Here is a 13,803-nt window from a genome sequence, read left to right as displayed (position 1 = left end):
GATCGGGGCGCTGTGTACCTGGAGCACAACTTGTCTTATTATTAAAGACTGAGGCAAAGAAGGTGAACACTTTTTATTATTTTTTACAGCAGTAGCCAGACTCATCTCCAGTTGGGCTTTGGCCCTTCTAATTTTCTCCCCGTACAACTTCCGTGCATCTTTGTAGTCCTCCTGAGTCACCTGCCCCGTCTTCCAAAGGTCATAAATTTTCCTTTTATTCCTGAATTCCATCTGAAGCTTTCTCTTCAGCCAGGCTGGTGTTCTTCCCTGTGGGCTTGTCTTTCAGCACATGGGGACAGCCTGCTTCTGCACCTCTACGATTTCCTTCTTTAAGAGCAACCAGCCCTCCTGGACTCCGTTGCCCCTCAGGACTGCCTCCCAAGGGACTCTGCCAACCAGGCTCCTAAGCAGGCCAAAGTCTGCCCTTCAAAAGTCCAAAGTAGCAGACCCTCCCCTTACTTCTCCAAGAATAGAAACCTCAATCATTTCATGATTGCTGAACCCAAGGTGGCCTCCAACCATCACATCACCCACAAGTCTTTCTCTGCAAACAACAGGTCCAGTGGGGCTTCTTCCCTGGTTGGCTCACTGACCAGCTGTGTCAGGAAGTTGTCTTCCACACACTCCAGGAGCCTCCTAGACTGTTTCCTGTCTGCTGTATTTCCAGCAGACATCAAGTAGGTTGAAGTCCCCCATAAGAACAAGGACTAGCGATCGTGAGACTTCTCCCAGCTGCCTGCAGAATAATTCAATTGCCTCTGCATCCTGGCTGGGTGGTCTGTAACAGGCTCCCACCAGGATATCTGCATTGTTGGCCTTTCCTCTGATTCTTACGCATAAACACTTAACCCTACTGTCACCCTGATCAACTTCCAGATAATTAAAACACTCCCTAACATACACGGCTACCCCACCTCCCCTCCTTCCTTGCCTATCCCTTCTGAAGAGTTTATAGCCATCCATTGCAGCACTCCAGTTATGAGAGTCATCCCACCGTGTTTCTGTGATGGCAACTACATCATAGTTTTTCTGCCTCACAGTGGCTTCCAGCTCCTTCTGTTTGTTGCCTGTGCTGCGTGCATTCGCATGAATGCACTTCAGCTGGACTATTGATCCCGCCACCTTTTTTGGGGGACAAGCCTGTGTGGCTGTTCTCATTTCTGTGTTTCTGTGGTTTATAACACATCAATAACCTTTGTATGTTTGCTGTCACATGGGTCTCCATCCCCTGCCTCCACTGAGACAGCAGATTAGCACCTCGCTAGCACCCTGTGCCCCAAATGTTGGCATGCCATCCCCTGGTTTCTCTCTACTGAACCTGGTTTTCTCCCTTTCCCCCTTCAAATCTAGCTTAAAGCTCTTTCAATGAGCCGTGCTAACTCCTGTCAGATGACCTTTTTTCTCCTTTGAGACAGGTGTACCCCATTTGTTGCCAGCAGGCCAGTTTTCATCTAAACTGACCTGTGATCAAAACCCCAAAATTCTGCTGGTGGCACCAGTCCTGCAGCCAGGTATTGATCTGGTCAGTCTTCCTGTATCTTTTCACTCATCATACCCTGCAACTGGGGGGGCAGAGGAGAACACTGCTTCTGCTCCTGATCCCTTAACCGGTTGTCCCAAGGCCCTTGGCCCTTGATTGCCCTTGGTTGTATTGAACACATAAGGGAATATGAGCCTTGACTTACAATTTTTTACCAGCCAGAAAAAGTTGTAAGGAGGTAAAAACCTGAGCTCCTCAGTATAATTATTTATTTTTAATCCAAAATAGGTCTGAAAATATTCTGTATTTGCATTATTTATTTTCTGAAAGTCACTTTCTTTGAGGAGTTTGCACTGAACTTTGATGCTTATTTAAAAAAAGAATAAGTGAACATTGTAAGCTGAATTTTTCCTCAGGTTGTCTCAGTTGGTTGTCCTATCCAGTTTCTGTTCTTCCATTCTAGGTGAATAGTAGGCTAGAAGAAACTAATACATACAATGGTAAGAACTTTGGAATAGTAAATCTACCTTTTTAGTAGAAAATACCCTAAAACATTTTTCTCTAGATGCCTCTGTTGTACTGCATGTATTAAAATCTTAAAAGAGTGTTTATTAGAAACTGAAATACTTGACTCTCTAGAATTTTTTAAAAAGAATGCTATCCTTTTCTTTGCAAATGTCAAACTTTGCTATTTGAATTTTGCAAGCTTTATAATACTGTTTATGGCATGACATCTTGTATACACAGTCAGTTTATATAAACATTAAAGAGTTTTGTCAACAACTGATAGCAGTAGAACTATAATTAGATCTATTTATGAAATTCGTTATACAGATAAAGAAAATTGGATGTTTTCCTCTGTGCTTAATTGACATGTAGAACAACTGTGTACTCTGCCTCACTGCCTTTTTCTTCTTTAAAAAATAAATTACAATATGGAAATAATACTGTAGCTGTGTTTCTTGTATTAATTATAGGTCCAAAGGCTGTATTTAGAAGTTGAGTGTGTATGATAATTTGATTTATTTTGCAATTAGCTGAGATGTTCTGCTGAGGAATAATGTATAGCAAAATAATTTAGTCCTCAGGGCAGATAGAAAAATGGAATAGTATAGCCATTAATGAGGTTTCTGAAAGAGAGATGGTATTGATAAGTCTCTAGTTCTGTGGTTGTGATAATTTTTAGTGTAAATTTTCAGTTTAGTTTAACTGTTGAAAGCTGTTTGTTTTGTTCATAGATCAGAAGCCTGTACTCATGGTACATGGTATAATTTGACACATGCTGATTTTTGGTAAGCTGCAGGCTGGTAGGGGGTGTATTTTAAGGACATGCATGTGCAAGTTACACATTTAAGATCTTAAACTATGACATATGGAGATAATATTGCACTATGTAATCACAGAATCACAGAACAGTTTGGGTTGGAAGGCACCTCTGGAAATCATCTAATCCAACCCACCTGCCCAAGCAGGTTCACGTAGAGCGCAGGGATGTGTCCAGGTGGGTTTTGAATGTCTCCAGAGAAGGAGACTCCACAGCCTCTCTGGGCAGCCTGTTCCAGTGCTCGGGCACCCTCAAAGTAAAGAAGTTTCTCCTCTTATTCAGATGGAACCTCCTATGCTTCAGACTGTGCTCATTGCCTCTCAACCTGTCATTGGGCACCACTGAAAAGAGTCTGGTCCTATCCTCTTGACACCCACCCTTGAGGTATTTATAGGCATAAATAAGGTCGCCTCTCAACCTTCTTTGGGCTGAACAGACCCAGCCTTCTCAGTCTTTCCTCATAAGAAAGATGCTCCAGACCCCAAATCATCTTTGTAGCTCCAGTAATTCCTTGTCCTTCTTAAACTGGGGAGCCCAGAACTGGACACAGTTCTCCAGATGCGGCCTCACCAGGGCAGAGTAGAGGTGGGGGATAACCTCCCTCTACCTGCTGGTCACACTCTTCCTAATGCACCCAGGATACTGTTGGCCTTCTCAGCCACAGGGGCATATTGCTGGCAAATAGTCAACCTAGAGCATGCTTGAGTAGGAGTGGCCAAAGGTACAATAAACACAGTAAATAATCCCGCATTTCTCCCTGTGCTACCACTTCATCTCCCTTGTCCTGTTTCCCTGGCCAGTGGATCTCCCAAGGGAATGCACCAGGGCAAGCAAAATTTGGTGCTTCTAGCACTGACTTCCAGCTGCATCATCCTCTTTCATTCAATCCTTATGCTGTAACTACTACTTGACCTCTTCCTCTCTAAACCCTCTTCAGTCATCTTCCATTATTTCCCCATGTCCACGTGCCTTTCATTCTTCAGAAAGATTTTATGGTGTGTATGTCGTTACTTGCAGATAACCAAGTTGACATTGTAGCCTACTATATTTAGAAATTGAGTGTGTATGATACTTCAATTTATTCTGAAATTAGTGGAGGTATTCTGATGAGGAATAATATATATAAAAAAGGAATTTAGTCCTTGAGGCAGATGTGAAAACAGGATTGTATACCATCCCATTATATTGGTTTACTGGTGTTAGACATGCACATTTGGTGATATCTGACTTCTGGGATGTTATTCTGGGTATGACATGTTTGTTTGTGTTTTTTTTGTTTGTTTGTTTTTTTTCCTCCCTCCAAACTGATCTGTATTTAATTTAGAAATAAGTAGTACAATGTGGTTTTTTGTTTTGAGGAAATAAAAAAATTACAGTCTTCCTATGAAACATGTATTTTGACTTTTTGCCAAAGACAAAACCTGTTAAATTTGGCAAAAGCTTTAGAGAGAGTTGAGATTGTCGTGCCTTCAAAACATTTTTACAGAAATTTTTTAAATGGTTTGTTTCATTCATTCCTAAATGAAAAATACTTCTCAGGTGACAGCTCTGGAGATGTGTCTTTTCTTTGTTGTGCAGAGTAACTTTGTTCATTTTGCTGAACTATAGTGTAAGAAATCTGTTCCATGTATAAAATCAGGTCAGCAATTAGATTGTTTTCAATTAAATGTCAGACATAATATCCTTTAAAAGTAATTTTTATTACTCTCTGTTTAAAACGTATCTGAAAGTGGCGAGGCAGCAAACATCTAGAGAGCCATATGAGGGGAGAAACAGACAGCTGTCTCAACTTCATGGTAATTTGTTACCTAGGGAGTTCCTGAGTCAGGAGTGCTGTCTTAGTTTGCAGCAGCTCTTCAGGATTTGTTTTGTGTGTACATGTCCGTTCACTATTAAACCGCATGAGTTTTTCATGCCTATAATTACTTTGACCAAAAGATTGCATAGGTTAGCAACTTGCTAGCTGAAGAATGTCCTTTGTTTTTAGTAAAGTACATACTATTTCCACATAATGCCACACAATTATTACATTGAAAGAGGTTGGGGAGATCTGTTTACTGTGTGTCCTCTCTCACATGTTGCTCCTCTGTCTCCTGGTGCTTCAGGAGTCCTAACCGTAGTCATTCCTTCTGGATTCCTTATGTTTCCTACCTTTCCGATGCTTGATGCCCTTCTTTAAAGCTTTTTCATTTCAAATATGTCCTCCCGGAGGTGAAAGAGCTGCATACCATGATAACACTGTCTGGTCCTTTGCTAAATAACATCTTGTCTGATGGCTGCTGAACACTGACTTAACATTTCCATTGATCTTTCTCTGCTAAACCCAAGAGTGCACTTCCTGAGTGCATTCAGTAATCTTACAACAGGTCACTGAGCTTGAATAGGTTTTCCCCATATGCATCTCTTTAAATATTCACACTCTAATTTACGATTTTGTAACTTAATCAGTACACATGAAGTTTTTTTTTTCCAGTTCTTCACATTTAGTTCCCCTCCTTCAGACATCACCTTCATCATCATCTTTATCACCTCATGTATCAGGAGCCAAGTGATATTTCTAGGGCACTCCATTGAGTGCCTACTTCCTCCTGTCAAAACTAATGATAATATTTCAGCTAAAACGTTCTCCAGTTCCTTTAAAGTTCCAAAGCTAAACACCATCCGATCTTCATAATTTCTTCTTATTTCGTTTATTTTCTAACCTCTTCTTCTGACACCTCAGAAGAGAGATTCATTGACTCTTTCATAGAGACATTTCAGCCTGGACATCTCTGATGATCTTTCATAGTGAACACAGATCCAAAAAAAATTATTTTCTTTTTCCCTGCCAGCTCTTTTTGTATAGTGACTGTCCTTTACATTTTCTGACAAACTTGCTGACTCTAGTGTATATGAAAGAGAATTTGTTACTGTTCTACAGGTTTTTCTGGTTTTGCTTGTTTGTTTGTTTGGTTTGTTGTTGTTGTGGGTTTTTTGGTTTGTTTTTTTTGTTGTGGTTTGGTTTTTTTTTTTGAGATGTCTTAACGTGTTTTAATTTGTTGGTGTTTACAAACCTTTCTGTATTCATATGACACAATTTCAGCTTTTCAGTGCCTGCTCTGAAGCCTCTCTGTTCTGCCATTTAGCTGTGAATGCTTCCTTTTTCTTTTTTCTCAGCCGCTTTGTGATAAGTCATAGAAATGCTAAATACAATCTTTTTTTATTACTTAAATTATTTTAAGATAAGAAATGTAGTAGTCTGAATGAGATTGGTTTAATTAGTGTATTTTTATCTGTGTAGGTAATCGTGAATCTGCACTTGATAGTTGCAGATACAGGATACATTTAAAATGCATTTAGTTCCTGAAAAAGTAATGAGACAATTCATAAATATCAGGAAGATAACAAGGATATGAGTAAGAGCTTATGTGTCTCAGTAAGGAACCATGTCAAAATAATCTCATAATGTTTTATGACAAGGGCAATGCAAGATCAAGTTGCAAATATTCTAGTACAGGTGCAAAACTGTTTGCATAAAGCTGCTTGGAGAATGGTTGTTAATGATGTCCTGTCAGATTAGCATGTTCTATGGGAGATTGCAGGATGTATGTTGAGATTAGGTTTGGGTAGACTTTCAGTGTTTCATTACTTTGTTTCAGAGTTTGTCTGTTAAATTCCCAGGCATCAGTATGCCTTGAAGGGATTGAAAGTGCACTGCCGAGCAGCTATAGAGTTAAAAATATTTTGTTTAACTGAGAGATGAGTCTCAAAAAAATAGTGTTACTTGGCAGGGTCAGATGCCAAAGCAAAGGTAATCAGTGATGCCGTGTTTGTATGGCATTAAAAACAATATGCTTTTTTCTTTTTAAATGAACTAGAAGTATCTGGAATGTAAACTTATTCTTTGGCTTTGAGTTTTGACTGAAGTTGCACTTGTGTAAGATTGTGAACCAGTCAACTGCAAGAAAAGGACTTATAAGGGAAGACCTGTAGGTCCATAGTGTGGACTTTAGAATATTGGGCAGAAGAGGGGAGTGTGTAATCTAATTTACAAAAGATGGATTGCAGAAGGTGGTAGAATCTATTTTTGATACCCATGGCACATATGAAGTAAGTAATAGTTTAAAGCAAGAAAGGTTTACTTTGGAGAGTGAAGGTGCAGAGAGGTGGGGGCAATGCTTTCAGCTAGTGTGGCACTAGACCTGGATGGTACGAGGAAGTAGCAAAGTTATCTGTCATTGGAAATCTTAGAAAAATCATAAAAACACGTGCCACGTAGTTGCACAATTACTGTGGCAAAGAATAGAATAGGTGACCTCTTGAAGTACCATGTAGCTCTTGGGTTCAGCGCTGAACTGTTCTTGTGAACATGAAGACTTCTAGTATCTAAGTGTAGAGCTGAAATTGTAGAACCAACCTGCTGATCAGGATACTGACAGTGGTAAGGAAATATTAAGTTGTAGTAAAGAAACTGCCCATTTTGATCAGGAGTAATAGTGTGAGAGTTCAGCTACTCATATGTAGACTGCACTATTGCTGTATTGGGATGATACGTAGCAGTAGAATTGTTGCTCACAATAAATGACAGATTTTTAATGAATCATGGATCTGACCTAGTAGGACATCTCTTCATTAGACAATGTTTGCTCTGAGGCAAATAAGAGATTAGCTTTGTGACAGTCAAGTGTATGAGTTTTGTTTTTTATTCCTCATAGTTATATTATTTTTTCTATCTGTGTAGACAGAGGTTTTCATATACTTTTAGATAAAGAATTCTCACGTTTCTGCTCCAAAGAAAATACAGCAGTTTTTTCTTATTTAGTTTTTTAATGAGGAAACCAAGACATTTGGTCTTACTAATGACCTGAAAATGGTCAGATTTTACCTTCTTCAGAGAAGTACCTTGAAATGACCAATGTAGAAAAAGGTGCAAACTCATGTTAAACCTACTAGATTTATGTCATCTACAAGTTTGTATACTTTTAAATCACCACGTGTGTTTCTATTTTTGTGTTTTCTCTTAGGAAAGGAGACTGAGAAAGCCAAAGATCGATGTGATAAAGCCACTATGAAGCTTCATATATTGCATAATCAGTATGTGTTGGCACTGAAAGGAGCACAGTTACATCAGCACCAGTATTATGATACTACACTTCCTCTATTACTTGATTCACTACAGAAGATGCAAGAAGAAATGATTAAAGCCCTGTAAGATGTATTTTTATGTGTTTTTAGTTTATGGAATTTTATGTGTAATAGTCTAATTAAATTACAGGATTATTTGAAAATAATAAACTATGGTTAATTAATTGTATATCAAAGGGTAGCAGAAAAAGCTGTTTTCATCTTTCAGTTGACAATAATTGTGCATAGAAAAGTCTGTCCAAATAATGCAGACAGTAGTTCTGAGTGGTTATTTAAATATTATAACAAGACACCATCTTCTCATAAAACTTCCAGATCGTATGGATTAACTACAGTGTTTGTAGCTTAGCTCATGCTTTGCCCTTCAGCTGGTATACTACAGCAAATTTGTTACCTCTCTGGTAGTCTTGTGAAATTCCACTAGCAACAAACTTGGTTTAAACTAGCCAACTGTCTTGAAAGTAATTGCGGAGGAGGGCCAGGCAGATGCGTGGTTAATCATATGTGTGGGAGGGGTAAGAGGATCATATAAACCTGATCTCACTGTAAGGAATCCAGCCTTAAAAATACAATTACCTTTTTCTTGAAAGATCATTTTTTGCATCATTACGGAAGATATGCAAACTGATAATCTTGGGGAAGAGACAATGAGGACTTTAAGCCCTCTTTTCTGCTGTGTAACCACCATGCTGCCTCTTTGTCTTTCTTGAAGAATGGGAATTGGTTAGGGAGTCTGTTCTATAGGTCTTTTTCTGGGGTGTTATTTAAATCACTTAGCCTAAAAGAAAGTACAGTGACTTTTTTTTTTGGTAGGTATTTTTCATTTAGATGTGAGGCATTCTTCTTGAACTCATTGTCTTCTCTTCCCTGAAGTCTATGTTCATCTTGACTTCAACACATGGAAAGTGAGAGAGAGTTAGGAATTTCATGCTTTACATGTTTACGTGGTGCAGACACCATTAACCGCCCTTTGCAGTATCGTATTAATTCCCTTGGTTCTTGTGGAGGTGTTGAAATGAAACAGACCTTTGTAGTAGTGTCCGTACAGCCATTTAGATCTCAATTTTGTATGTAAAATCACAGCAAATGACTACAGTTAAATTCTTGTGCTGTAGTTAAGGTGATTTTTCAGAATTGTGAGACGTAATAATTCACTGAAGAGTTTTATGATGGAGCAAGAACCTATTGAACCCACTCACCACTACTCTGTCTGGAGTAAAAACCTGTTAGAAATATTTTTATCACTGCATAGACATTTTTTGTGAGATCTGAATGCATTGGAAAATTACTCCTTTCCAGTATCTTTGGTGCACAAAAATAGTTGGTGATTTCAGATGTCGAGCTTGGTGTGGCCATCTGTGTGAAACATAATTCCTGAATAATCCTACTTTTGCAGATTAATTAGTTTGGTAAACTTGAAGAAATGTAGATTAACGTTGCTAATGATTTTTCCTTTTTTTGGATGATTGACATAGATTGCCTTTCTCTTTGATACGGCATTGCTGTTGTTGGCATTCGCCTATCTTTTCATCACACTCATTGAACCATTTTCTGAAATGTTTTCACACGTGTTGCTCACAGGCAAGGCAAGGCTTAATGCCTTCACTTGTCTGTTTGCTCCTCAGAAAAAAGTATTGAAAAAATCCAATCACATATTTTTTTTTACAGAGTAAATGTAACTTGAGATCTTATGCTGGAAAAATCTACTGATCCTTTTTTCTCTACATATTCCTCTGGGAGAGCCAAAATTAATCAGTATTTTAAGAAATCTTACCATGCTTCAGAGCCTGGCGAGCTAGCAAGTTTGTGAAAGATAAAAATGACACAGGAAATTATTATGAGGGTTCGTTTATGGAAAGCTAAAAGTTAAAGAGGGTGTTCTGAGGATGTGTCACTGGATGCTCTTGAGAGTTATAGCACTATCCTCCCTTTTCTTTTACCAGGCCCTATTCACTTGTTTTTTCCCACTCTCAGAAGCAGGTAGAGACAAGGCTGGGTGGCTTGTACTTTCTTACGGGAACATCTTGCTTGATTTTGTTTTTTCTTATAAATCTGTGCTCACTTGTGATTTATGCTTGTTTTTGTTTGACTAACCAAACAATAAAATAAATATATCAAAATAGAAGTGGAGATGGAAATGTACACTATTTTGTGACTTGTTTTGCCTTATGCCAGAGAATATTTATTTTGTCAGCCAGAACATGAAAAGCTTTAGTGAGGTTGTAACAAGCATGGTAAGTCCTTTGTGAAGAAGAGTGTCATCAATGAGCTGTATGCATTCCTTTTTCTTGTAATCTCTACAGGTTTTAATTTAGCCACCCTGTATGTAGATGTGCTGAAATCAATACAAGGAACATTGTCTGAAGAGACTTCTCACTCAGCCAATCAGTAAAGAAAAGGCCACAGCTGGTCTGTTATTTCTTTGAGTAATATATTCTCTTATTTTTTCCCTTTTTAGCCAGTTGCAACAAGAGTTTGTAGAAACAGCAAATTGAAAGTTTGAAGCATCTTCAATGCCATCTATGCCTTCAGTGCCATGTTATACACTAGAATTTTTTTTCCTCTCTAGAAAAGGAATCTTGGATGAGTATAGCCAGATCACCAGTCTTGTAACAGAAGAGATTGTGAATGTCCATAAAGAGATCCAGACCTCGGTTGAACAGATAGACCCTAACTCTGAGTATAATGACTTCATAGATACTCACAGGTATACATTTTTGTCTTGGTGTGCATGTTCATGTTTCTTCTTGCGAACACCCTGCATTAAAATGCAAGACTGCTTACTGATCGGATTTGAATTTGTTTCCGTTTGGTTCCTTTTATTATACATTGTTACTGGTAAAGCTTTATCCTAGTTTGAAAATTGTTCTACTTACGTGTACAGAAAGCTGGCTGAAAGTCAGTTTTTTAACCTGACTGTTCTTTATACTTCCATCCCTTTGACTGGCTCTAGAAAAACTAAATCCCAGTTACTGTTATTACATGGTAAGAGCCATAACTTTGGTACTGACAGCAGACTATACACAACAGTCCAGATTCTGTGTGAACTAATTTACTGTGTATTTGGGTGCAATTTGCATCCTGTGCTAAACTAAGTTTCTCAGCTTTATTTCTCTTATTGTCCAAATAAAAGTTTAGAGTGAACTCTAGGTACCTCTGTGTACTCTGCAGCTATTGCAGGTTGAGCGGTGCCTGAGACACAGATAATGCATGAAGGTTTTTTACTTAAAAAAAACCCCTGTGTTTGCCATTTATTGAACTGTTACTCTGTATTAGTATATGCGGAAATAGTCCTAAGACTTCTTGCATAATCTTTTTTGTTGTTATGTGCAAACTGATAATTGTCACTTGCAGGTTTATAGCAGGATCAGCTATGAGTGGACTCATTCACATTGATAACCCTTGAAAACCTTGGTTAAGGTGTGATCTTGATTCAAGGAATTGTATGTCATTTTATTATCTGGTATAATTTTAAGGCTTTGTTCTTTATTCAAAGGAAAAATAATATGTGTCCAGTTGCTACCTTTTCTTTCTTATAATATATAATTAAAACTAAATTCTAGTTATTAAAATAATTCAAACATAATGATTTTCTTTACGATATACTCAAAGATACATGTTAATTTTGAAAATATAACATTTATTTACTGAATTAGGTCATCAGAAGTTGTTGAACAAGAAATAGAGTTTGATACATCTTTACTAGAAGAAAATGAAAACCTTCAAGCTAATGAAATCATGTGGAATAATCTAACAGCAGAAAGTTTACAAGCCACGTAAGTCTTTCTTTACAAACCTTTCATCCTTTGGAAATGCTGTTCAATTTTTTTTCTAGGCTCATTCAGATAATTTCATAGCTATGTCCTTATTTTTAAGGTCTAGTTTCTAAAAATAATATTTTTATGCTATAGACTGTTTCCCATGCTGGTTTTATTGTTCCGTTGCATAAAATACTCCTCCTTAGTCTTCTCCAGAACTTGCCAGCACTTTCAGTATATGTTCCTCTCCTTGCCAGTTAGTTCATATGATGCTCCAAATGCATCGTGAATCTTCCTTGGGAACATCTTCCCGAAAGTGTTTCCACATTCAGTACTCTAGGAAAAATACTGAAATCTTGTGATTAAACTAATAAGTACAGTGAGGTAGTCAGTGATTTGAATTGCCATGAAGAAAACTTTCATGAATATATTTATTTCACTTGTTTTGTGAGTGTTTGCTTTCATTTTTCAAAAGAAAATCTTTTTCATTATTACAACCTCTAAAATACGTTAACTTACTAACACAGATGTAGCTTTTGTGTGGCATTTTGTGGAGCTTTTAGTTATTCAGGGTAATAAGCTACCTCTTTATGTATTCTGTTAATACATTGCCTAATTAAATATTTTCATTATTTTTACCAACTTCACCTTTAATCATTTGTTACTGGGGAACAAATCTCTTGCTGAGGTTTTTATGTTCTTATTATCAGTCTCAACTTTTGATGTAAATTGTCTCATGCAGTCACTTGTGAGATTGCAACTATTAATTGTATATTTTTTCATATTGATCCTAACAGTTTAAAATGGAGAATTCAGAGTTTAATTGGTTTCTGGTTTTGTTGTCTCTACTGTATTTTAGTCCATTTGACTTATTTGAAGTTTTTTTCCTTTAGACAACATAACTGATCCAAATAAGCCATCAGTAATGTGGTGGGGTTTTTTTGTTGGTAGTGGTGGGTTTTTTGTCTGCTTAATCAATCCCTGATCTTTAGTTTTTGTAAGTTTTCTGAATACCAAAATCATAGTGAGTCCTAATAGCAGTGAGGTATTTCAAATACAAACATATTGCAATGTCTTCTGCAAGTTATTTTAATCCCTGTGTTTTCTCAATATAACAGAATCTCTGGGTTTTATTAATTACTTTTCAAGGTCATTAATCTTCCTACCTTTTTTCCTGTGCAATCTGATTACTTTTCATAAATGTATTCCTTAATAGATACTGGAAAAACCTTTTTAATATGAAGTTTCAGCCTCCTTTGTCAGACTCCTCCTTAGACCTGAAGCAGCTTCATCTTTCTTATGAAAGGATTCCTTGACAGTTAAAGCCTCTCCCTTTTAAACATGTTTCTGTTTATAATATATTCTGCATCATTAATAAATTGAGATTATTCCTGCTTAAACTATGTAAATGCTGTATGTCTGGATGTACTTCAGCATAATAGCAGGAAAAATACATATATTTCATCTTCCTTTTCAATAAGGTATTACAGTTTTTCCAAGATTCTGCCTTCCATAGCTCAAAAAGAGAAATAACTTCTTGTTGGCTTGTCTTCTGTTTCCCATTGTTTAGAAACAAGACATCAGCATATCTAAGTGAAAGAGATGAAATGCTGGTTTTCTACTAAATGCTTCTGATGAAATGCATATTTGTGTTTATAAACGTGTCTGGATATTTGCCTACATATATACTTTTTCAATACAATTTCCAGTGTGTCCTCTTACAAATCTTTTGATCATCCACTTTAAATTACTTTGTGAATTTCAGAGAGAAATTTTATTGTGTGATATTATTTTTGGAACAGGAATCAACTAGCTCTTTTAAGTGTTGCTAGCTTTAAGATGTTCAGTTGCTGCTACAGGTTTAGGAATTTGAGCAAAAAAGTGTATTAGGTGACACCAAAGACTGACCTACCCAACTTTCTTCTCTCTTGCATTAGCCATCATGGAAAAGTCTAGGGAGGAGAACAAGAATAGGATGATTGTTCAATGCTGTTTTCTCAGATCTCTCAGCCTCAGAAATGTTTTGAGACAGAAGTAGTATTTGTTTATAATAGCCTTAAGGGTAGTTTATATTAGCCTTAGAAGTATTTTTCTTTTGTGAATTTGTCCAGTCAGTT

General features: G+C 37.2%; 1 protein-coding gene across 2 annotated transcripts in view; it reads left to right on the top strand.

Moving 5' to 3' along the window:
* The window catches only part of FER (FER tyrosine kinase), a 175,524-nt gene that overhangs the window by 28,038 nt on the left and 133,683 nt on the right, over window positions 1–13,803 (top strand). For both annotated transcript variants that reach the window (XM_065655872.1, XM_065655873.1), the window contains exons 6-8: window positions 7,808–7,991; window positions 10,498–10,635; window positions 11,585–11,704. In XM_065655872.1, the coding sequence (XP_065511944.1) occupies window positions 7,808–7,991; window positions 10,498–10,635; window positions 11,585–11,704 (442 nt within the window). The remainder of the gene's footprint in view (window positions 1–7,807; window positions 7,992–10,497; window positions 10,636–11,584; window positions 11,705–13,803) is intronic.

The sequence above is a fragment of the Caloenas nicobarica genome, chromosome Z (genome assembly GCF_036013445.1).
Source record: "Caloenas nicobarica isolate bCalNic1 chromosome Z, bCalNic1.hap1, whole genome shotgun sequence".
NCBI classification, from domain to species: Eukaryota; Metazoa; Chordata; class Aves; order Columbiformes; family Columbidae; genus Caloenas; species Caloenas nicobarica.
Note: the sequence above shows the minus strand (reverse complement) of the source record. Positions and strands in the feature narration are given on the sequence as shown.